Source organism: Gallus gallus, chromosome 2, assembly GCF_016699485.2.
Source record: "Gallus gallus isolate bGalGal1 chromosome 2, bGalGal1.mat.broiler.GRCg7b, whole genome shotgun sequence".
NCBI classification, from domain to species: domain Eukaryota; kingdom Metazoa; phylum Chordata; class Aves; order Galliformes; family Phasianidae; genus Gallus; species Gallus gallus.
In genome coordinates, this window is record NC_052533.1 from 129,107,780 (window position 1) to 129,133,929 (window position 26,150).

At 37.1% G+C, this 26,150-nt stretch overlaps 1 protein-coding gene across 40 annotated transcripts in view; it reads left to right on the forward strand.

Annotated features, from left to right (window-relative positions):
• Nucleotides 1–26,150, forward strand: part of RIMS2 (regulating synaptic membrane exocytosis 2) — a 445,399-nt gene that overhangs the window by 54,751 nt on the left and 364,498 nt on the right. For 32 of the 40 annotated variants that reach the window (XM_040696415.2, XM_025148070.3, XM_046937976.1 and 29 more), the window contains exons 2-4: nucleotides 3,787–3,819; nucleotides 4,219–4,305; nucleotides 23,664–23,874. In XM_040696415.2, the coding sequence (XP_040552349.1) occupies nucleotides 3,787–3,819; nucleotides 4,219–4,305; nucleotides 23,664–23,874 (331 nt within the window). The remainder of the gene's footprint in view (nucleotides 1–3,786; nucleotides 3,820–4,218; nucleotides 4,306–23,663; nucleotides 23,875–26,150) is intronic. The other 8 variants (XM_025148072.3, XM_025148069.3, XM_025148073.3 and 5 more) reach the window with 1 other exon arrangement.

Below are 26,150 nucleotides of genomic sequence, written 5' to 3' on the forward strand. Positions count from 1 at the left end.
TTAAGTACCTGTTTAATTTCAGACGTCTAGAAGGTGTAGAGTGTATTTTATGGATCATTATTGTGAATTTAGGCACCTGAATTCTGCCCATGTGCTTTTGCAGTTATGCACTGATGCATGTAAAAGTGGAGAAGAGGTGTGTTGGTAGACCACTTGTTAGTTTTCCTGTAACCAGTACATCATTTGGGAAGAATATTGTATGGTTTTGGCACAGTAGATTTTAGAGAAGCAATTTTGTGTAGGCTGAAGAACTGAAAATTTTTAGGACTTTATACAATTGAGAAAATTTTTGTTAATATATTCACTTCCTTCACTATGTTCTCTCCTGTTTCTGCTTTTCTTTTCCCCCACTTTTCTGTTCTGTCCTCTTATTCATTCTCTGTTCCAGTGAGACTAGCCATAACCTTTGAAGAAATTTTTAGTACCGAGGGAGAATCTGACACTAAAAAAAAAAGTTCAATGATACTCAAGTTTCAACCTAATGATGCTACTGTCTGGGAAGGATCAAAGGGGTCTGGCACTTGCACTGTGCAGGCTTGCAGAGGATCACTACAGGAATGGCACTATGAACATTTCGAAGGACAGAGGTTGCTGTCAACTGAGTGTAAAGTGCTAATATTCCCTATTGTTGACAAGTCGAAAAATACTGTCTTATTTTGAAGTGAAGCAAATTATGCAGTATATGAAATTATGATCCGTGCAAAATAGAATGTTAACTGATGAAGGCTTCAGATTCTCTCAGCATTTTAGAATTAATTTGGTGCTTGTGCACAGCACTGAGTGAATTCCTGTTGTGAAAGAGATAATCAAGAATGAGAATAGATAGAGAATGACTTAATATTTTGCACTGTTGGAATATATTGTCCCAGCCACTGTTGATTAGACACATTATCTGCAGCCTGCTGGTGGTCTTTCTAAACAGGTACTTATTGGAAATTATTTCTAGTAAATAACTCAGACTGGCATTGTTCTTGGTGGAGTTTCTAGAAGGCGAATTGAAAAGATGTGGGAAGACAAAAAATAAACAAGTAGTGTAAAAGAGTCAATGTGCGGTTACTCTGTTCGGGTTTTTTCATTTGGTCTGTTGAGTAAATGAATGTGTATATATATTGGCATGTCAGTCCAATTCTTGCAAAGAATTAATAGGTAATGATTTTTGAAAGGAAGAGAAAAAGCAATTTATACGTGGGAAGTATGGGAGTACTCTATCTCATAAAACCTAAGTCACTTCTTGTAATCAAAGTACAACTGTATGTGCAGTATGTAGACCATACTTAAGAATCTGGAGTCTTTTCAGTAGTCTTTTGTCTAGAAAAAGACAACCATGTTTGTACTAAAATGTACTCCGTGTATTCCATCTAACAGGTTAATATTTCTGTCAGTTACTAAAGCTTCTACCCCTAATGTCCCTGACCTTGTATGCTGAATGTCTGTGCTGTGCACCAAAAGGCCCCAGGCCTGTTGAGCTATGAGGGCAATATTAGCTTAACTTCATCTGGTAGAACCTGGTTTTTCAATAGATTTTTTTTCATAATTTCATTTCAAATTATAGCTTTTGCTCCATTGTTGGAAAGTCAAGGAAGAGCGTTGCCTAATGCAGGGACTAAAGGATATATGGATAGTACTCAAGGACTGCGTCACAGTTATATAATAATGGAGGCTCTTGTCCTCACATAACTGCAGTGTTGGAAAGAGTATAGTGGATGAGACACAGAGTTGTAAAAGGAGAAAAGAGTATTTCATAGAAGATATGTTTTGAATTGCATAATCAAATTACATCCTGAGTTAGAACACAGTGTTCCTATAAAATGAGGGGAAAACCATTTACATGCAGGTTTTCAGGGTGTGTAGTAATGGCCAATGTTTTTTATTTAATGGTTCTAAACTAAAAATCTGTATGATTTTCAGAAATACGAAGGATTTGCAGCTGCAGTTGAAGTCAGTGAATATATACAATTATGTAAAGATGCTAAATCCTCTTGAAAAATAAAATACCAAAGATTTCAAATGGAGCACTCAGAATTAGTGTGCATTATTGCACAATTTAATCTCATTCTATTTTGGTTTCAGTTTTGGATGTGACAAAAAACGACCGTGGTCTCTAGTCCAAAGGAAAGACAGATATGGGTTATAATCTTAACAGGCGAAACACTCATATCTCAGCTGTTTTCTAAAATAGAAAAATTCACAATGTATTAATAGTTTAGGTGTCCTGTTAATACGTTTGGAAGCTATATAGTGAGAGGAATGTAAGGAACCATGGAGTAACTGTGCATTCAGTTTTCCCTGTCCAGTTGCTAGGGAGATGACATTTCCACTGTCTGGCTCTGGGCAAGTGTCGTGAGTTCTGGTGGACCACTTCCTTGTCACCGTTCACCATAGAGCTTTCAGGCTGTTGAGTTTAGAGGCTCCAAGTGCTGCCTACTGCAGATGGTACCAATGCACTTCGATTTCCTCCCTGCTCCTTGAATATTTTGGGTGGAAAAACTAGTACGGAATCTCGTGGTTAAATACTAAAATGGTTATAATTAAGATGTGCAGCCAAGAGGGATTGCAATGGCATGAAGAATTTTTATATTCATATTTCGTAACTTTCAAGTGTATCTGTATTTTTTAGTTTTGTATAGGAACTTTCTTTTTCTTGTATGATTTTCTAAAATGTTGAAGAAGCACGCTGTGCTAGAAGACTTTTCACTGTGTGCTGCATGTTCAGTTTTCTCTTGCTTTAGTAAATTCTGTTTTTAAAGTTTTTAGTGTATTAATGTCCACTTTTCTTATTGAGTGCTTGTCTAGCAGCTGTTTATAGCGGTAGTCACTGTGATGCATCATATGGAGGGGGAGACACGGAGCTATTTTTGTGAGCTTTAATCTTCTGTCCAAAGTTAAACATCTGCTTAAGTTATGAGCCTGAACTCACTTTTGGCAAAGTAAGGGAGTATTCTCCAGAGGGACATTCAGAACGCTTGTTCAGGAGCCTGTTCATTTTTATTGAAGGTAAAAGAAAGCTAAATCCCAACTTGGTATTTAAGACATCTGCATTTAGAGGATGTAAGTATTGTAAGTGTATGTCTTCGTTCTTGGGTTTGCTGGAAAGGAATCTCCTTTGCTTATTCACTCAAACTAAAGCATGTATTTCAGGAAGGATGATTTCCTGAAGATGATGAACAAATTCTAATCAGTGCTATACAGACATACTGAATGTATTACCTGTTTCTTTTAATAAGTCATAGAAAACTTCACTCAGTTCCTTAGTTCCTTAGAATAGAGTTCCACAGTTTTCCCTCAGTTTTAGAGTTATACTGTCTTCTGACACTGAAATTATTGTAATATAAGAAACAGAGTGAAGACTTTCCTTTTAACTATTAGTTCTGGCTGCTGCATTCAAAATGACACTTTATGTTTTAAATTCATCTTGAATTATGATAGAGAATTTGGATGTAAAGTAAAAATCTAGAAAATAGATTTTAGTTAACATGATCAAGACACTTTCCTTTGCATTTATAGCTGAATGTGTTGTTGACAGTTTTCTAACGTGGTATTCTGTTTGAAGAATTAGAAGACAGTTATAGGAAATCACGCTGATTTCAATTTCTAACTAAAATATTTAGCTTTCCGAATTTTAATCCTAAATGGAAATAAGCACAGAATGCAACTTAATACAACAGATCTTAAGAGAATTCCTCTTAAAGTAAGGACCTTTTCCTACTAATTTGATACAGATTATAAAAGGCCAGGTTAGTTGTTTTATGACATATTGCACTCAGTTGTGCAAACTTGTCTTTTTAGGGTCAAAGAAGAGCAAAAACCACAGCTGACACAGTAAGTAAAATATCTTAAAAGTGCAGTAGGCTTGACTTTTCTACCTTTGCCATGTTCTGCTTTTCGCACCTTTGATGGTATTAGCTTACACTAATACCTGAAAGGCTGCAGTTAGTTTGCCTTCTGCTTTCTGACTGGCTTGTAAGAGAGCTGCCTGCAGCTTCTTACTTCATCCACATCTTAGTTGGATGTAGGTTCTTGCTGCCTGCTTGTGAACTGGTTAACTGTTAAACTTTACTTCCCTTCCACCTGTAGTGGCTGATTTAGTATTGCAGCTGTAGCATTCCCATTGGCTCTAGCTTTTCCGCCTGTATATTTCTATTATCATTGGATAAGAAAACATTTGAACTAGTGTGGTTTTATTGGTTGTTCAGTCACATTATTTGCTTATTTAAACAGGTGGTTTCCCTTTAGTGGGATCACTGAGCTGGTTAATAACGTTCTACAACCACAGCAAAAACAGCAAAATGAAAAGGAGCCCCAGACGTAAGTAAGCTGCTCTCTGTAGACTAAGTAATGTCTGTATAGCTTTAAAACATACTGAAGAGTATGTTTATAATAATTGCCCATTTAGAACATCCTACTGAGGGCATTTTACAAGCTGACACTATTTCCTTTCCACCCCTTGTTGGTAAAGGGAAAACTGAAAATCAAGTATGACCCTTTTTACCAGTAACTTAAGTGATTACATTATAAATCAATCTGAGCAATTACTACTGCTCCATTTTCCTATTTGTTCAAATACTCCACACATGAAACTTCGTAAAGAGATGTGTTTTCTGTGCATGCGGGGCTTGAATGGTGAGACATGCAGTATTTTATATAGCATGTCTATGCAAATGCATGGTATTTGTGATATTGATCATGCATAGAATGCTATACAAATCTACATAATGTGGATGAAGAGCTTTTAAAGGACCGGGAAGATGTCATTTCATTTTTTTTCATGCTTCTAAAGTATCTGTAAAGCTTCAAAACTTTAGCAGATATGAGGTGAAATTTTGGTTCTGTCAAAGTTCAGGGAAGTTTTGACTTTGATGGGGCCAATATTTCATTTATGGACCAATTACAGTGCCAAGTCACAATGAGAGCCATATGAAAATTTTTACTTTTCTTGCTACCTGAAAATGTTATGATTTAACAGAAACTGGCAAAGCTAGGTCATTCAGTCTTAGGGTAGAACTTAAAGTATAAAGCTGTAAGTATTCTTTTCGTAATGAGACATGTCAAAAACAAAGACCCCTCAATTTTTCTGATATTTCAAATGTGACCTGATATTATTTGAACTTTAAATGTTTAAGTTCCTTTATTTTCTTGGAAATGTCTTATAAGTTCACATAAAAATGTTTGCTTTTGAACCTATGTACAAGTGGTTTAAAACATGCATATTTGTTGTTATTATTTAAATTTCATTCAGAATCAATTTTAGTTTATTTTTAAATATGTTGCTTAAATGGAGCTTCGTACTTACAAACCACAAAATCTGTTAATTATAATTTGAAAATACACAGAAATTTTGCCAGAATTAAACAGAGAAATAGGCTTTGAAATTGATGTTCTGTTAGGCAATGTATTTTTTGAACTCTGGTTTCAATTTTTTGTGCTGAAGTTCATATTAAATTGTATATGTTAATAATAGTGGAATTTTTTTCCTTCTGGTTATGGTTAGGTACTCATAATATTAAATTTTATTTGCAGCTCCTTAATACCTTCTTTGTATTCCCAGTTTCCTCAATGCAGCCAAAGTTTGTTCTGGTTACCACTGTTGTGCATATGAAGCATATGGCTTTGAAGAAACTGAAAAGACTGTATTCATTGTAAACAGTTGAGTTGTAGTTGCCAAAAACTGGTTATGAATGCTGTTACTATTACAGTTGTTGTTATAATGGAAGTATTTTTTGAATGCTCATTCCTTGGCAACCAACTTTTTTCAGTGTTTTTAGTTAATAACTAGGAAATGAACTTAGTTGTATACTCATTGATTTTTACAGACACCTCAAGGCTGTAAAAACTGTTCTATCTAATAGCAAGGTTATATTCCAAAACTATCCCCAAAAGGAAACTATAGTTTCGGTGTTAATGTGCCATTCAGTAGGGTGTGATGCCATTCAAATGTAATATTTAAAACATAGTTTAGATTGGGATAGTTTGTGAGGTTGACATAGAAACGAGCAGCATGGAAGTATATGCGTGAAGACTTTTTACCACTATCCATTAGTGTCTGGGCATTTTCCACTTGAAATCACTGACACTATATGAGTCTGTAACAGATTTTTAGCTATGTCTGGCTGTCCGACTCCACTGATGAAAAACTTATTTAATCTGGGAAATACAAGATGTGTGAGAAGGTAGAGAAGGAATCACACTATTGGTTGAGAATATAAGGTAACCTGTTAAAAATTTTGTTTTTGTTCTCAAAATATTCCAGAGGTAGGAATAGTTGGACATCCTTTGGACAAGAAATCTCTACCATAGCATCACGGAGTTGTGTCACAGAAAGGTTGAGGTTGAAAAGTCTCTCTAGAGGCCATCTTGTTCAACACCCTTTGCTCCAGCAGGGACACCCAGAGCAGGGGGCCCAGGCCCATGGCCACGTGGCTTCTGAACATCTCCAAGGAGGAGACCCCTCAGCCTCTGGGCAACCTGTGCCAGTGCTCCGGCACTGCACTGCACAGCAGTGCTGCCTGGTGCTCAGAGGGAGCCCCTGTGCTCCAGTTTGTGCCCATTGCCTCCTCTTCTGGCACTCAGTACCACCGGGCTTCATCCTCATTGCACCTTCACCTCAGGTACTTATACAATTTGATGAGATCTCCTCTGAGCCTTCTCTTCTCCAGTCTTAGCTCTTTCAGCATTTGCTCATAGGGAGATGATCCAGTCTCTTGTCATCTTCATGGTCCTATACTGGACTCTGTCCACATCTCTCTTGTACTGAGGAGACCAGAACTGGACCCAGCACTCCAGGTATGGCCTCACCAGGGTTGAGCAGTGGGAAAAGATCATGTCCCTCAACTTGCTGGTGATACTTTGCCTAATGCAGGCCGGGGTACCATTGGCCTTCTTGGCCACAAGGTAACTTTTTCCTGGTTCATGTTCAACTTGCTGTCCAGTAGGAGCCTCAGGTCCTTTTCTGCCAAAATGCTTTCCAGCTGGGCAAACCCTGGCATGTGATGGTGCCTGGGTTTGTTCCTCACTTGGTGCAGGACTTTGCTCTTCCGCTTACTGAACTTCATGAGATTCCTGTCAGCCCGTTTCTCTAGCCTGTTGAGGTCCTTCTGGACAGCAGCCCTCTGGTGTATCCGTCATTCCTTCCAGTTTTATGTCAATCCACATTACTAGCTGTTAATACAGCCCACAGTTCATTAGCTTCTCTGTGAGGATCTTAAGTGTGACAGTGTGGAAAGTCTTACTCTCCAAGTTGCTCCCCTCATCCATTAAGCCACTCATTACTTCTTAGAAGCTTATTAGGCTGGTCAGGTATGAGTTCCCCTCGGTGAATCCATGCTGACAACTCCTGATCACCGTTTTGTCCTTCATTTCCCCAGAAGTTTTGTTCCCTCACCTTTCCCAGGTCTGAGGTGATACTGACTGGCCTGTTGTTTCTCTGTGACCTGCTTTGTGCCCTTCTTGAAGACAGGAGTGACATTTCGAGATCTTGTATCTCAAATGGTGTGAGTGGCTCTCTCAAAAATACATAATAGAATTTAAAAAGCAGACAAGATAACAAGAATGATCTGAAGAACATAATGTCTTTCAAAAGAAGAGAAATATTCTCCTTTGTACTTGATGCTGTAAATACCAGTGGATATTTTAGTCAGTGTCTGAGTTGAAACAATCTCTGGAAAGATTGCTCCATTTATATGAATCTCTAATGAATTCTAGTTAAAATAAATTGACATCTCTCAAATACTTAACGTACATCAATGGATCATTCTTTTTGCATTCTAAATTTACTATGTAAACAATATGACTGCCAACCACTTGGTAGCTTTGAGTCTCATAATAACATCTACCCCAAGTGTGATAGCAAGCCCACATAAATAACGTTTAATAAAATTTGCACTGTGTATAGCCAGTGGGTTTATTTGCAGTCTGTGTAGTTCCTGCTCAATATGTTTTTTAATAGAACCTGCTGAAAATAGCACACTCCACTTGAAGGAATATTTTTCTTAAAGGGAAAAATGTATCTTTGCAGCCAATACATTTGTGAAATTAGAGTCAAGAGAAGTCTAGCACTCCACTGTGTTTGTTTTCTCAGACAGGAAGATAGAAAGAAAACTGAGAATAATTGAGCTGAAAATAAAAGTATAGTTTGTGGTATTTAAAAATCAAATGGAGATTGTAGCTATCTCAAAGTCAAATATTACAAATCCTCAAAATACCTCCTTAATTATACATCTGTTTATATCTCTAAACAAAGTCAATATGAGATACCTCAAAAACTTCAGTTCCACGATTCTTACAATTGATCATGACCACTGCTGTTATGAGAATGTTATCATTTACCACTGGTAGCATAAAATTATATTTGACTGACTTGTAAAGATGCCCTGGAATACTTTTCCGTTTTTTTTTCTCCTCATATTATGAATTAAAAAGGCTTGTTTTTGCTGGTTGTTCACATTGGTAGTGATAATAGTCATGGATACGGTTGTATGGTAGCTGTTGAGTCACGGCCTGAACCACTAATTGATCACCTGGGGAAAGGACCCGATCAGCCCTGGGAGCACAGGTGAAGGCAATTCACCTGTGTGACCAGAAGGGGTGGAGCTTGGCTGCACCTCTCTTAGACCCCATTTAAGGGTTGACTGCTGCTGGGGAAGGATCTCTGGTTGGAGATCCTTCTCTGATGGAGTCTTTCCCTGTGAGCCTAGATCCTCAGAGACAGGTGGGCATTCTTTCTTTCCCTGTTTGTGCCTTTTGCCATTTCACTCTTGTGTCACCTTTCCACCACACTAATCTTTCCAACTGTAACAATTGTGTATCATGGTTTTATCAGAAGGCAGGCACCGGAGACAGAGAGATGCATTGATTATAAGAAATATATTTATATATTTAACTTTGAATCCAGTAGATCCATTTTAGTCTTAACATATATGCAGAACGTAATTCTGCAGATAAACCCAAAGATGTGATAGTTGAAAAGTACTAGATTTCATATCTTACTAATAGTTGCTAATAGTCAGGGATAATGTGAGGAACCTACTGCTTAAGAAAATATCTATTTCTGAAATAAATGAAAGAAAAAGGTTATTTTTAAGGAAAAGTCAGGTAGCGTGGTATTATATGGACTTCCTTCAGGATCTGGGGTTAAAAAGAGACGTAGTCTTGTACATAGAAATTGATGAATGCAACTAAAAGTACTTAGCTGGCCAGCAGTTAGCATTATGGGCAAGGGCAAGCCCCTTGAAGTGCTATGTATTCCCAGTGTTTATATTTAAGTAGAGTTTAAAAAAAAAAAATAGTAAGAAAGGAAAATACCGTACTTACAAATAACGTAGACCTGAAATGAAGCTATGTGAAGGATTTAGTATACTAAAATCTCTCTGTTTTTTGTATTCTGTAAAATTAAAAAAAAAAATCAGTATGGCTGAATAAAACCAGAATGTTTCTTTGTATATATACCCCAAAATAATATAAATGAACCCATTGCTGCCTAGACAATGCAGACTGCAGTTTTTTTAACATAAGTAGAGCAGCTCCTCATAGCTTTGTGTGCGAGGATTTTCTCTGTTGTAGTTTTTTTGAAAATTTTCAGAATTCTTGGATGCCACAGGCTGTGGTGCCACTAATATGCTGACAACATCCTGCTTTGAGCTGCTTTCCAAAAGAAATGACAGTACCCCTGGAGGGATGACAGGTTGTCTGAATGAGATAAGCAAATAGATTTAGAAAATGCTGGCTTAAGCTTAACTTAAACAAGACAGAAGTGATACTCTTGCTGTAATGAGAGGAAAGCACGTTAAGCATGCAGCTGGATCACTGACCTCAGAATCCAGTGGCACCTGCTTTCATGACAGCAGCAAAATGGATTCTTGCAAGGTTTAGAGGCTAGCTGCTCATTTTGGCATAAAGTGTAGCTATAATGGATATTTTCTTTCTTCTTTTTTTTTTTTGGAAGAACAATTGTATATTTTCTTCTGTGGAAAAACTCGTAGGGAAGGTCATACAGCAAGTTCAGTTTACATGATCTTGTCTTATGAAGGTCAAACCTTCTAGACAGGATTGTAGCACAGCTGCTGCGCTCTATTGGCTGTGCGTTATTCTTAATATGTTAAAGTCATCTTAAAATGACAGGGCAAACTGTATTTTATGGGTAGAAGTTGTGTGAACCTTATTATACTTTCAATACAACTAGTTCTAAGACATCTGTTTTTATCAGAAGTTAACCCAAAACCAGAACAGAATGCTGTTGGCTTGCCAGATGAAAGTGGAACCTTATTTTTCCTAATGCTCATAGCCATTTAAAGCAGCAAATAATCATTTGAATACGTAAAAATACATCACGCCATGTGGCTGATCTGCTTGAAGGAATAAATGTGCAAGACTCATGTCCTTCTGTAATTCTAATGGGTCTCACTCTTATCATCAGAGTCAGTGGTGCTGGTGAACTTTGCAAAGCAATTACTCTGTAGTTTTTCCAAGAGTTTTGTTTTTCTCTGTTTTGGAAAAGTCTGAGCGTACAGTGTTTGTTGTAGTGAGGTGTTCAGTTTGGTGATGTTCGAACATTTGAGATGTTAAGAATTATAAACATTTCTTTTGGCACCAAAAGTTGTGAAGCAAATAATCTCTAGTAGGTCTTTGTATTATGTGAGGTTGATTTTTTTTTTTTTTTTTTATGATCTGAAAAGCACATAATGAACGTTGTTGAATAAATATTTAGGAGAGGAGAGATTTAGTGGTCTTGACTGAATCAATTATAACATTGCAATGATGAAACTACCCACAAAAAGTTGAATGAAAATTCTAAAACTGATTCATGAACTGATAAACAATTTCAGAACCGGGAAGTAGGTTTTAAAATACTTAGTTTTATTTTAAAGTAGCTTAAAGTAGTTAGCATCAGTAACCCTAGAAATGTTGGATGCCTTCTAACTCTACCTGGTTTCTGTGGTACTGAAAGATATTTGGTACTTCACAAAGGCTAGCTGTGTGGTTTAAGCTCTGCATCTGAATGTTTGCTGCTGAATGCAAATACTTTGAGTACTTTGTACCTGTGCAAGTGACTTCTACAAATGACAGTGCTACAGGTAGTGCTGAGTGCCCCTATGAGGTATTGAGCACTTCCAGCTGCTGCTGATAACAGTGGAAGCAGTGGATGTTTTTCACATGGTTTCACAGAACTGGGTATTTTTGCTTACTTGCAGATTGAAAGCAGAACTAGCCCTGTCAGTCATCAGTGTCAGAGGAATTCCTGTCCCCTAGAGTCAGGAAACACAATTAGGCTTTCTGGAAATACAATTAGGCTTCCCAGCTGCAGAGCTTTTCTGAAGAAAGTTCGAACGTCAGTTATGTGCTTTTAAACTAACATCTCCATTCAGTACCATTTCTGTGTAACTGATAGCTATGAATCAGTATTTTGTTTGTCTTTGGAAGAGTTTATTCTCTGTTTATATGCTTTTATTTTGATACAGTTGGTGGTAGTTGATTGTACTGGATGTTTCAAAATCAGTGAGGTTGAGTAAAGTGTTTTTCCAATGATTGTCTTGTTTTATTATTTCAATAAGGAATAGTTGAGGGTGTTTGGCCAGTTCATTAGATATAAATAATGCCTTAATTGAAGAGATGCAGAGGGGCAGTGTGACTAGAGAAAGGAGGTGTCAATTTATTCTTCCTTGTTTAAGGCAGGAAGGCATCAGTCTGATTTTTAAAAAGGTTGCCTGTAAGATTAGGAGCTCAGCCACGTTTGCCCAAGAAGATGTTCTAGGGGAGGCAGTTGTCCTTTATCACTAAGCACAGTCTGTTATGATGCGAGTAGTTCTTGATGTAGTTCTGCTTTTAGAGGTTATTAGGATGGCTGACCAGATATCTGGAATACTCAAGTATGCTCCAAAAAGAGCATGGTTCTTTATATTATAAAACCATTGAGCAGCTCTTCTGCTTTTTTGGACAAGTTAATCTATTTTCTCAGTATCCCCATTCACATTTGCTTTTATACGTACACTCTTGGCTGGTCTTCTCTGATCATTGTTACAATAATGATTTTACAGAAGGAGGAAATTCACTTATCTCCTCTTAAAGATGTTCTTTCTGATTATGATCTGCACGGAGAGAAAACTGAAGTAAATTCATAGTGATGTGGCTCCTGGAGTATCTTGGACTGAGAACAAACATAGACAGATGGTGCCAGGGTGAGCTGATCAGAAGCCTGGGGTGAGGATGAGTACTACTGGGTACAAAGTCTCATCTATGAATAACATTAACAGACGGTGAAGATTGTCACAGAGAAAAAAAAAAAAGCAGAAGCAAAAATCCAGTTTTACTGTGCCCTATTGAGATTTGTTGATCTGTCACAGTCCTTGATTCCAAAATTTGAGAACTTGATGGTAATTCCAATTATCCCATCTACATGTCAATCCTTCTTATCTTTCAAGAAGCTTTACATCCAATTGTATATTCCGTGCTTCCACCACTGATTACTTAAGGGTAGTTTTCTTTTAGAAAAGGGATGTTCTTGACTCAGTGAAAGGATATTCAGCAGAAAGAATTTGAGTGCTGTCAGCAGGAATGCAGCCTTCTCATCTCAGGTCTACTTTATCCATGCATAAAGGCTGTGTCTGAAAAGAGTTTCAGAACATTTGCAGACCCGTGATCTCCTCATTATGTGCCTAAGAGCAAAAGACATTTTCTTCTTCCTACTACAGAGTTCACCACAAGGCTGAAAAACATTAACATTTGTATGACAAAAATCTGAATAGTGTGTGACCTCTGAAATTACAAGGTGTTGTCTGTTTCAATGTTATATGTGTATTTGAGGTAACAAATTATTTCCGGCCACATTTCGTCATACATAGTGATGACACTGCATTCTTATGGAATCTTTTGGGGAAATGTTATGCTATCTGTATGCTCAGAAACTATTCTTTAAAAGGTTTGCTGTTGAATTTATGGTTCCATAATCAACTATGACAATATTAACTACCAGTGTACAGTAAATAAAGATTCTTTTTTTGATTAAGTGTTCCAGGATCAAAACATTTGTGCTCTACTGTACTTTTTAGACGGTGATTTGGTCAAACATTGGCTGTTACATCACAGCCAACTGTTTTGCCTCTTTGCCATGGAAGATGAAAGATGTGTGTACATAACCAATTTTTTTTGTGTCCATTTGTAAAGGAAGGTTCTGATGCATGAAACGTTGCAAATCTTCCATTGTAACAGGTCAGTTATATTAGCAGAAAGGAAATGTGCTTTTTTCGGTATTGATATTGGGATTTCTTGGCATAGTAGTAGGATCTGGCCAATCTTAGATATAGAAGACTCATCTAAAATAAGAATGGAGATTTATTTTGAACATTTGGACTTGGTCTCTTAAGATGGAATTGACAATTTTCTGCAGTAGGAGGGATAGTACATAATTTTAATCTGAAGTGTATACAACACTATCTTGACTTTATAGTAGTAGGCTTGTTGGAATGCCATAAAGTTGAAGATCCCTCAGTGAGAAGGGGCAGATGGAGAGCAGCAGTATTAAGTAAGGTGTTCCGTCTGCCAAGCTTGATCTGCAGTGAGAATCTGAGCTGATTGAATTCATCAACTCAGGTCTCTAGATCTTATTATTAAAAAAAAAAAATGTTTCTTGGCAACTTACAGACTCACATGATATAATAATCTATGAGACCTGCTCAACAATAGCAAGAAGTAGAATACATGAACATAAGAACCATTACACAGGAAGCAAACTGATTGGTGAAGAGCAGGACTAAGACTTGTTTGACTGAAGTGCAATTATGATTAAACAAATGTGAATAGAATCTACTTCTATTTACTGTTTTTTTCCAAACAGAAGTACTACAGGAAAGGTCTTTAATGAGCTGAGATCACAATCTTGGCAGAGAAAAGTGTTCAGGTATTACAGGAAAAGAGAATTTCACAGAACTGCCTCTGAGCTAATTCCTGGCTATGAGTGTCATAGCATTCTTTTTAAGCTAGTATTTTACTGGGCCTGCTGTTAGCTCATGCTTTTGCTATGCTGAGTTAGGAACAGCAGAGCTGTTTGGAAGGCTTACTGATGGCCCAATATTGTTGTCTTACAACCCTCATTCCTACCCAGTAGGATTGAAGGCTAAATGATGAATTAATTAGCTTTAATTAGGAGGCCAAAGTGTTTAAATATAGGATTGAATTTTGATCTTTTCTGTCACTTTTTTTTGGTGGTTTTGCACAAATTTGATTGTTTGGAAAAGTCAAACTTTTTTTAGGTATAGTATTAGATGAAGTACTGTGTATAATCTGCAAGGTACAAATCTCTTTATTTTTCCAATTATTATCAAATAATATTTATCTAAAATGGAGAAATGCTACATTAACTTGATTAACACTGGCATATATACATGAACATTATAATATCTAAAAGTAACACTTTAATTCAGTGAAGTTTGAGTTCAGTGAAGTTGACTAAAGGGAAGGTATGACAGCCTTGCTTTAGATATAATTAATATTGGGGAAATTGTTACACACCTTGTCCATCCACTCATGAATAATTTCTGTCCTTTGTGAGCTGCTCACTCCTAAAAAATGATAATCATTTTCGTGTTTGACTGCCAGTTTTAGGATCCGTTTCTCTGTTTCTAGAAGATGTTACACTAGCATGACAAAACAGGTGGTGTGTTTTAGTGCTACTTCCTGGTACTTGTAAAATATGAACACTATGGAAAATGGGTCTCCTGAGAATAGGAAAGGTACTTTAAGGGGATCTCCCCCTATATGGCTGCTTGCAGCATGATTGCACTCGTGGTGCTTCTGTAGTAAGAATACTGATATTCATAAACCACGCAAATCCCAGATCCGCCATAACTAATGACTACCACCAGTTTGGTGGTGATAATGCAGCATCACTTATGTTGGTGTAGTTTAGTTATGTGAAGTACAGTATGGTAAATACAACTCAGACTTGCATATTCTGGCTTTTTCAGCGTTATTCAAATGTATTTCCTGTTTGTTTAAAAAAAAAGAAAATGGTCAAGGTAGGAACAGTCTTGTCACAGACGTAAAAAGATAGGGGCTGCTTAATAATTGAAAATGCTCATGAATGTTGTAAACAATGTGGAATGAACTCGTTCTAATCATGATACTGTAATGTCAGGAGGTGTTACATTTCGGAGCCAAGACAGTCTGACCTATTATTTAGCATGTATTTATTTTGACTGCATGTGTAATTGTCTAATGAAAAAATAATTCTGCCTGTCACAGTAAGAATAATAATGTTCAACGTGGTGAGTTAGCTTTTTGGGCATTTCAGAAACTACAAGTGTGAAGGTAGTGGGTTCTTTCTGTAAGTCAACTGATGATGCAAATAAAGTAACCTGAGTGACTGTGAGAAATATTATCTCTGCTGAAGATGCCCTTTATAAATGTAATAATGTTGCAGTGTGCTTAATAGTTAGTGACTGAGTTAGCATTACCAAGGTACATTTGGTAAACGTTGCTTACTTTGAAAAGGAAATGCGGGATAAAATAAGTGCGGTTTCTGTAAGCAAGGATCTAATAATATCACTCTGGAAAATGCTATCTGATATTCAGCACATATTTAGAGTAGAATTTGGGTTTACTGACAATGTTACTCAATGATGAAAACTGAAGTTTCATGTAGGTGTGACCCAACTGTTACTTGTTTGGAAACTTAACACAAACTATCAAAAAATACAGAAGTAGCCAGCATGAAACACTATTTCTAGTATTTTTAGGCTAATGCAACATTTGTTATGAAATATTTTGATCACGTGACTTGGAAAGGTACATGCAGCAGTAGTTATCAAATGCAGATAATACAAGAACAGGCTGTAAAAGAATTTCTTTCTCAGATCCATGTGCAATCCTTCAGTGAGCTAAACTTTTGGTGGCAACTTTTGCATAGTGGATGAGAATTCATATGTCTGTGTCAACTTGGCATGGCAAATGAGCAAATACAGCCTTGACTTTTGCCTAAGTATACTAATATCATAGGGGTATTGTGGTAACTGTAAGGGGATCCTAACTTTAATTTGTGAAGTACTTTACTGTTACAAAGTCAGCCATAGAATATTATTGACCTTTTGCTTATAGGGTGCTCTGACTCTTCTTTCTGAACAAGTAGTACAGAAGTAGAACTAGCATAGCCTTTCACAGGGGGGATTGAGTGGCTGATTGTTCTGGGAGATGTTTGGATTCTAGTCGGAGTGTAAGTGAACAGTGTTGTGATTCTAAATGTATATGTAGCTTCATCACACCAAAACTGATCGTATTTTACAGTGAAACATGCTGCAGAGTTGTCCTGTCCTTTGTAAATTCTCCAACAGAAATTGAGGACAGATTCTGATTATCAGCAGTAGGAAACTGAGTGCTGAAGGACCCACTGCTGCTGTGTGGTACTCCTGAAAACTCAACTACCACTTGTGCAGAGTGCTTATCAGCAGCAGTATATGGTGATAGGGTACTATCAGTATAGCTGAAGATTCAAGTAGTACCTATTAAAAGGTTGCTTTCTCAAATGAGAATTCCTTTATCCTTTCTAATGTTCTCAGGAAGTTACCCTTAGACCAGACAGTTCCCCAAGTTCTCTTCTATCAGTATGGTTATTTGTCCAAACTTGTAACCCAACTGTCTTTCAGGCAGTATTTCTTTCCCATCAGATTTGTTTGAAATTGATCACATGAAGTTGAAAGCATCTGAATATGTATGGCACATACATATGAGTGACTGCTTACACCTTATTTCATAACAAACTAGTTAAAAAAAAAAAAATGACCACAGTTGTCTGTACATTTCTATTCTGTAGTTGAGATTTCTTTTACTGGGCTGGAATATAAATAAAATGACAGTACAAATTCCAAATTAAATTTCAATTTAAAGTGTGTGTTCCCGTGCTCTGTCACATATCCTTTCTGGCAACTGAGTTTCACTGCAGGTTCAGCTGCTTGCTCCTGATCTTCATTGTTAGCTGAAGATTAGTACTTACAGTTTCAGCACTTTACCAAAGCTGCTCCTTTGGGATAGTTGGAATGCAAACACAGGGATGAGCCCCATAGAACTGAAGATAAAGTATTTTTAATTGAGGGAATGCAGTTGTGGAATGAATATGGAGGATTTCCTATTATTAGTCAGGCACTGGAAGATTCCCTTTTTTTCCCTACTAGTGTTGGCATGGTTAATCTTACTTTGAATGACACCTAAAATTAGCTAGGAAGGGCCGGCTTTGTCACAAGGTGGGAACAAAAGCAGATGGAAAACTACCACTATTACATGTAATAGTATTAATTTATCTGCTTGTTGCTCAGACATTAAAGAAGGAGTCCTAGTGATATTTCCTGTATAGGTGGAGGAGGTAAAGAATTATGTGGTAAAATTCATTAGAAAAATGATGTAGGGTTTTTAGTGGAGAAAGAGTGAAAATTCAGCTAGTTGTTTTAGAAAGAAAAAGAAAATAACATTACAGAGATCTATAGGATCTCAGAGGTTTGAATAAGCTCCTTTATAGAGAGCCTCCATTCTGCCTGTTTAAACCTCAGTGAAGACCTTGTAGCTTTTTATGTATCACAGATAGTGAAAATACATTGATAAAAGCAGTTACTGATTAATTTTAACAAATGGAAAAATCACACAAATATCACTTTATCACTTCCCTTTTTAGTCTTGCAGTTAGCTTGTACTCCTAATTCTGTCTGCTACAGAAAAGATAGATGCAATTGTCTGTTTTGTAAAGAAACTTGGAAGTGATAGGTAGAGCCAGCAGTTGCTGCTTTTTTTTGTATTATGTATATGTTGTCTAGCTTTACCTTGCTGTCATTAAAGCCCCCAGAAACATCATAAGATTAATTGGATGAGCCTTTAATTGGCCATATGTTAGTTGTCTTCATGTTTACTTGCAGCCTTATGCAAAACTGTTGTACATAGAATGTTATTGCTCACCACTACCTTGCCAGTAAAAGAGCGGCCTAACTGCTGCTAATGAACAAATTTAATAAACAAAGGAGGTGGCTTCATTCAATACTGAGCATTATGAACAGGAAAAAAATGTAGTCTTTCCAATTCCTGTTCTTTGTCCAGCCAGCTTGCTGATTTGTTCTCAGAGTCATGGATATGACTCGGGTATTAAGACTGAGCTTTTGTTTTTGTTTTTTTCCCTCATATTTGCTTGTATCTTTAATTAGTTTCTTAATAAATAAACTAGGTTCAGTGATGCGACTTCATCTGTAATTGCAAGCATATTTAGAATCATACGAGATTGATTTGTTATTACATGGGGAGAGTGCAATGAGAGGAATATTTGCTGTAATGGAAGTGAAATAATCTGAGATCATAGAACAGTTTAAACTGGTGTCCTTCTCAAAAAGCCCTAAGAAAATATGAAATGAGAGCGAATTAACCTGGGACAGCTTGTCCTTATCTTTTACTTGTAAGAGTGTTCTGTACGAACTTCCCAGCAGCACTGATTGTAAGGTAGCAGTTCACTGTACAGTTGTGATTTTCATGTTTTTTTTACTTGCATCCTCTTAATACTTTTCAGTAGGGTTTTCAGGTAAAGCTTAAGCTTGGACATATGATTCAAATGGATGGCTCTGAAGTTAAACCTACTGACAGTGGAAAGCAGTTAATTACTGTTCATTTAAGGAAACCAGACAGCTAAGATTGTAAATCAGTTTTAATGAGACAGCAGAGAGTTAATTTTGTCTGAAAGTTACAGTGATTAAGAAAAGTTATCTTTTGCATTTCTGAAGATAGTTTTTTTTAGAAGTGGCTTCTTTATAACCTCCACATATCAGTATGTAGGCATAAACTGGAAGTTTAGGTGCCCTTTTCCTTACATGCAGTTAAAAATATACCGGAGATCAAACTTTGAAGAAGTTAACTATTTTTACAGCAGTCTTTAGAAAGTGTAGAGAGACAACCCATTCTAGTACTGCACTGCCACTCTATTGAAAAACCTTCTCTTAACATCCACCCTGAAACTCCCAGGGTGCTGTCAGTGACTCCTGTCCCATCTTGGATTTGCCGTTACCAGGAATTTGTCCCTTGTTTTAGGTAATTATTAGGTTCATTAGCTAGTTCTAGGCAGAACTGACAGTGAAGCCTGGATTCCAGCCACATCCGCACTCTGTGCCTGGGATTAGGAAATGAGGCACAGGCTACAATCAGTAAAAAAAATCTTTGAGAGAACTGTAGCCAGGAAATGAGAAGTGGCTGCCACACTTGCTTCTGGCTTCAATACCTTGGATACTTATATGTTTCTGAAATATCCAAACCTATGTGAAGTTCTGTAAGGCAGCAGTGGCATTGGAACTAGTTGTCAGTATTGAGTTTTTTTTGGAGGGGAAAATGTTGCGTGTTCTGAGGACAATTCATAGAATCATAGAATGGCCTGGGTTGAAAAGAACTTCAAAGATCATCTAGTTCTGACCCCCCAGCTGTGGGCAGGGTCACCAATCACTAGACCAGGCTGCCCAGAGCCATTTCTGGAAGATGAGAGAAAATAACTTCTGTAAAATAATAACAGACAGAGGTGACTGAACTTGCTTTTCCAACTTGCCTTTGGCAGTAGCTCATGGTTTGCGAGAGGCCCATGCATTCTTGCTCCTCAATGATACTGAATTTCTCATTCCTGGAAAGGTGTGGGGAACTAAGAAGCAGAATCGAGGGAGCTTTTTTCCAGCAGAAAGATAAACAAATCATTAAGTATTCCATTAGAAACTATTTCTTGATCTTGACAGCTCTTAAAAATGCTTTCTTTTGACATTTGAAAGCCCTCTAAGCAGTGATCTCAGACAAAAGGTTTTACTGTACAGTTAGCTAGTCAAGTAAGTCTCATGAACTGCACCAGTGTAACTTCCAGCAGATATGAGCAATATTCAGGGAACTCATTCTTAGAGGAGTTGAAAATGACCAGAACTAAACATCGGTTTCCTAGCCTTGCTTTCTGTTATTGCTAGGTTTTTGCATAAATGCGTGCCATCCTCACCTCTAAAACTTACAGCAGTTATTAAAGCACATTCTTGCATTTTTTTTTGGAAGCTGTGTGGAAAAGAAGAGAGATTTTGCCTTAGGACACACCAATGGCATGTAATGATGCTCTTGAGGCCATTGTACAAATAAATGTCTGTAAGGGTTATGGATATCCACTGTGGAGTTTTCCACTTAAACCTTCTATTTGTATGTTGATGTAGCTACTTGGGTTTACAACCAGAAACACCAACATGCTTAAGAATTGCATTATAGAGAAGAATTGTGGTTTTTCAGACTTGAAGCACAGACCTTGGCCATTCACGTTAGCAGAGTTCTCCACTGGAGTGTGAGGACTGGAAACTTTCTGCTTGGGTTTCCCAAGTTCAGACCTAGGCTCTGAAGTTTGCCTTGATACTGTTTGCTTTCAGTTCCCTGATGGCTGAACTCCTAAGCCCTCTGAGGCAGCAATGTTACAAGCAGAGACACGTTTATAGTTATCCAAAGAGAGATGGGAGGTAAATGGATGAGGCCAGGCTCTTCTCGGTGGTGTGCAGTGATAGGACAAGGAGTAATGACCTAAAACTTAAACAAAGGAAGTTTCGTACTCACACGTGGAAGAATTTCTTTACAGTAAGGATGACAAAGCACTGGAACAGGTTGCCTAGAGAGGTTGTGGAGTCTCTTTCTATGGAGATATTCAAGACCTATCAGGACACCTATCTGTGTGACCTGTTGTAGGGTACCTACTTTAGCAGGGGGTTGGACTCACTGATCTCTTGAGATCCCTTTTAACCCTTACAATTCTGTGATTCTGTGAATGCAGCCAATGTGAACAAAATAGGATTCTATTTGCGATATGTTTTCTGAAAACTGCATGTCATACAATTTTTACTAAATGTTTAGTACAGTATTTGAGAACATGTAATCATTACTGCATGTTATCAGTTTAGTTTTTTTTGACTTAAAGCCTTGTACACACTAAATGCTAAGAAATATTATTGATTTACAAAATAGATCAGAGGGCTTTTTAATGAACTTTCTGAAATGGTTATTTTTTATTTTGTTTCAATTATTCATGTTTGAAGTGGTTCTTCTCAGTAGAATGCATACTGTGTGTAGTCTCACTGATTATTTACTAGATTTTGTCTTCTGTGTTTAATTTTCTCTGACAGCTGTCAAAATGTGTAATATTTTTCTTGAAACAGAAAACGTTGATGTAATAACAAACTATTTTGGCAGACAACAAGGTGTTTGCTACTACAATGAGCATTTTGGAGAACTTCTCTGTATAACCTTGAAAAGTTTGTACTTTCAGGCAAAAGTTGTGGTGACCTTTGTGTAGATGCTTGTGCCCAAGAGGAAACAAAAGTGAAATTATTTCAGTCCATGAGGCTTAGGATTTGGCAAAAGCCTTGTGCTTTTTATGCATCAGTGAGACTGGTAAGAAAATAATCATAAAAACAAAGGCTGTAGATTACAAGGAAGCCACAAAACTAAATGCGATCTAAAATAAACTTGAGGTTCAGCACAGATAATATGCTTTAAATGAAGAACACAACGTTTGGCAAAATTAAAAGGCAAGCAAGGTTTTGGAAATTGCATGTGTTGTTGATGGAAATGGGCCAGACTACCAACTACCCATTATATACTGCTGTCAGGCTGAAGTATTGGAATGTGCCAGAATTTTGTTCTCAACTTCATTTGGCACTTTTTTTTTTACTAGTAACTGCTGTCCTGCCTCATTCCACAAGGAGCAGTCAGCTGGGAACTCTTGGCCACAGAGCAGGCAGAGAACCCTTGGGTCCTGCCTCCACAGCCTGCCTGGGCTGCTGTGTCCCCATAATGCTCCTCTCGAGGCTTCTGCTGCAGGCCAGAAGGTTCTAGAAGTGTGCAAGTGGAGAAGGGCTGTGCCCTGGGGAAGTGTGTGAACTTAAAACTGAGCTCAAGTGATGAGCTGGTAGTCAAGTAAGAGGCAGTGTAAGTACCATGAAGTAAATGTGCTTTGTTTCTGGAAGAAGGGCAGCAGCAGCAGAGATCTGGAGGCATCCTATCGGTGTGTGGGAGAAGCAGCATGCCTCCAGCCTCCTGTCTTGGCATGGGCAGCAGGCCTGCCTGATCAGTCCTATGGCTCCTCTGTGCTATAATGTAAATTGTATCTTAGGAGAGGTTTCCTGAAAAAAACTAAAGCAAACACCATCATTTCCTGCTATATATGTGGGGAGCCATTGTGAATAATATTGCTTGAGGTAATTCTTCACTGACTGAGTGTACTGATGTTTGCCTTGGTAAGAGCCTCTGGTGCTTTTACCAGAGCCATGGAGCCATTTTGTGTCTCTAATTTCTACCTGAACTCTACAAGGATACTTGGTCTTTCAGCTTTAGTTTTCTCCAGAAGGTTACAATCTGTGCTATGTTAGGCTTTATATACTGGTAATCTTTTGATAACCTCATCTCAAGAATCTCTGGAAAGAAGATAATCCTAAAGAAAAAGAAATCCCTCCTTCTAATGTTTTGTAGGAAATTGTTGTATTTGTATCTGCCTAGGGAACAAAATAAAGTGCTCAGACTACATTAGTCTCAATTAGCAAAATTAAGTGGGTTGAGTTCCATACTAAAAGTTTAAAAGTCAGGATTCAGATGCCTTTAAATCGCAGGGATAAAAATAAAGTCAAAGGTTTTTAGTCTTCTCTTTGTCATTGAATCTCTTATACTGTGTCACATTTTTCATTCTTTCTCAGCAACCATAGGAACTAAAAGTTGATGTCACAGGAAAATTTTCATTGTAAGAAATTTTTTACCTCCATAAATAGACTCATTTCGTGTTTTATCATAGTTTTTTTTTTGAAGTCTCTGTTTTATAACTTTTATCATAGCAAGGCAGTTCAGCTATCATATGTAGAGATTTGATGATTATGGGATCAGGAAATCAGTTAAAGTAGAATGCCTGAAGTATACACATAGTTGTTGATTATGAATGTGCTCATGGTCCTCTGGAAATGGAAAGCAGAATGCGTGTGGGGTTTCTGTTTGGGGTATGTGTGCTTTAAACAGCTGTCCCTAGTTTTTACACCTAATGTAGTCTTTTTTTTTCTACCTTTGGCTAGTAGTCACAGTAGCTGGTAGTCCTTATTTAAATATGTGAATGGCTTAAATGAAGAGTAATAAATTACTTGCTTAACTGTTGTAACTTGTTATGGGCATAGGGTTGTGCCCAGTGCTTGAAAAATGATTGATAAAATATTTCAGAATAATTAGTCTGTGCAGTGTTTTTTGGATAAGTAATTTATCAAAATATCATACTTGATACTCATGGAATTATATAAAAATATACTTGGAAGAATAAATGAGATTTTTTTTCCCCTGCTACTAATCAGTTTATTATCTAGTGCTGTGGACTCTTGAATCACTCAGTCTGTATTTCCTACTGTTGTATTTGCAGCTCACAGCTGGTCACATCCTAAAGCAAAGTTACTTCTTTTTGTAACAGCTAGAATGTGTGCTGCATGTTATCAGTGTTGGGCCACCTCCTTGAGTTTGGTTCAATTGGAAAGATAGTAGTAGTTCTTAAAGGTTACACTTCTGAAGCACCATAAATGAAATGCATTTCTCTCAGATTGTGTTCTGAAGTTGATTGCAATTTATTGATTGTGAGGTATTTGTAAACATAAATAACAATTTTAAAAAATGTTAATATCTCTTTTCTTCTGCAGAAAATTACATCAGCAGTTTGAAATGTATAAGGAGCAAGTGAAGAAGATGGGAGAAGAATCACAGCAGCAACAGGAGCAGAAGGGTGATGCCCCAACCTGTGGCATCTGCCACAAAACAAAATTTGCTGATGGCTGTGGCCATAACTGTTCATATTGCCAAACAAAATTCTGTGCGCGCTGTGGAGGAAGAGTGTCTTTACGGTCAAATAAGGTATGGAGTTATGGAAACTTAGTAGTAAACTTCACACCTCAGTATCTTTTATTCCTTGCTTAAGTATGCTAACTACTGAAACAGATTTCCTGTAAGGAGGAAATGATATCTACATAGTTTGTCGTGAAAGTAATGCCTCCTATTTATTTCCATGGAAACAACAGCAGATAAAAAGAGTACAGTAACACAATTTGATAGACCAAATCCTCAGCTACAAAACACTATTTTTCAGTTTGGTCACCATTATTAGCTTTGCATTGTCACTGGCAATGAATAAGAGCCTGCATGCCATGCTTGTAAATATCTGCATGGCCATCCAGAATTTGGCTTGTCTTTCTCTGTCACCACTGCTGAAATGCACCACCCATCACCTCACTGTGCTCACATCTGCTCTTTAGTCTCCATAAACATTCAGCAAGCATTGATGAATGTTAGTGGATGCCATTTTTTGTGTGAAGCAATTCAACTGCGCGCTTTTATTTCATCCACACTTCCGTGTCAGATGCCATTTCATCAGACTGGATATTGGTAAGAAGGTTCAACCTCTACTGCCTTACCACCACCGTTTGTCTCTGACATTGTGGAGCAACACAATAAAATGGGAGGTATTGCTTTGTGTAAAATAAATAAATAAATAAAATCAATGTACTAATAGTACAGGCTTACAGCTGGTGTTACAGGTGTTTATGTATGAACAAGTAAAAGAGCAAACTGAATTTTTAAGAATAAAATTTCATGGAATAAAATTTCATGGTCATGGAATAAAACGTTCAGCAGGAGTGAGGTAATAACAGAAAACTTCTGTTCTGAGATTAGTTTATTCAGCGCTTTAGATAGCGTACACATCTCATAGATGTGTTTCTCAGACTCAGACAGATATTTGTAGAATATTCTTGGCTACTCAAAACTCATACTAGTTTTTTGTGGAAACATTTTATAAATCAATACAGTCATGTATTTATATATAAACATAATCATTTGTCAATATCATTTATTTCCACAAACCATTTTCTTCTGTGATAAACTCATTGCAATCTATAGTTACTGTCTTAATCTGTTGGAAGGCAGGCTACAATGTTATGCATTTTTTTTTGTCCAAGGAGGCTTAAATAATGGGCTGAAGTTTTGATTGACAGGGTAGAAAATAATCTACTATTTGCTGATGATAAAAGAAACTGAGACTATGATTAAATCTCTCAAAGTTTCTTGGTATGACCAGATTTTGTTAAGGTCACTTTAAAAGTCTGAAACTTCTCCCTTGAGTAAGCTCACATATTATTGCTTTTACAACTAAACTGCTTAACTGTTAATCAGAAAGATAATAATTCCCGTACTAGTTCCATCTGATTATAAAAAGCAATCAGGACAGGTTTTTATATCGTTGTATCAAGAGTCAAAGAAAAAGAATGTTAGGAGGAATACATCATTTCCTAATGAGATGTTTGAGACGTGATTTAGAGTTGGAAGAGACCTTCTTCAGGAAGAATCATATAAACTTGGCAGATTTGTCCAACTTCTCTTGACAAGTCTCCAGTGTGATTCTTTCACACTCTTAGGTCATTTGTTCCATTGCTTACAGTATAATTTAAGTCTGTCCTTCTGTAAGGCCACTTCCACATTTGGCATTGAGTCTTTTCTGCAGTTCCTCTCAGTTGCCATTTTTCTACTACTATGGATGATAACTTAGTGTAATAAGTAAACTTTTCTGGCTCTCATTCCTTCTGTTCCTGATCATTTATGAATATGCTGGACAGATCATCTCCAGACAGATACCCTGTGGGTCTTCACCAGAGATAGCTCTCAGTTAAAAAGCACTGACTATTTGTTCCTGTTAGTTTATTTTTGTCTTAAACCAGCTAAGTTTTCTCTTGACTTTATTTATTCCTATTTCACAGTAGAAGAAATTCTTCAAAAGCTTGGGAACCCAAAACAGCTATATCAGCAAACTCCATTTACTCACTTTCTCAGTGACTTCTAGAAGAACTTTTAGTAAATGTAACAGCCATGACTTCCTGTTACTAATGCTTTTTTTCTACATTTTACTGTAATCTATTCAAATACTTGCTAATTTTATTCTGTATCTTGGTTTCCACAGATTTGTGCAGTGGGGATATCAGGCTCACGTGTCTGTCAGTTGATCATACTCTCAAATTCTTAAATAAACTGGCCTCGTACTTTCCTCTTAATATTCATCTTGTCAGTGTGAGACTGTATTTTTTTCAGTCAGTAGTTGCATGTTTTGTGCTTGAGGTGTTTTACGCTGGATGTAGAATCTG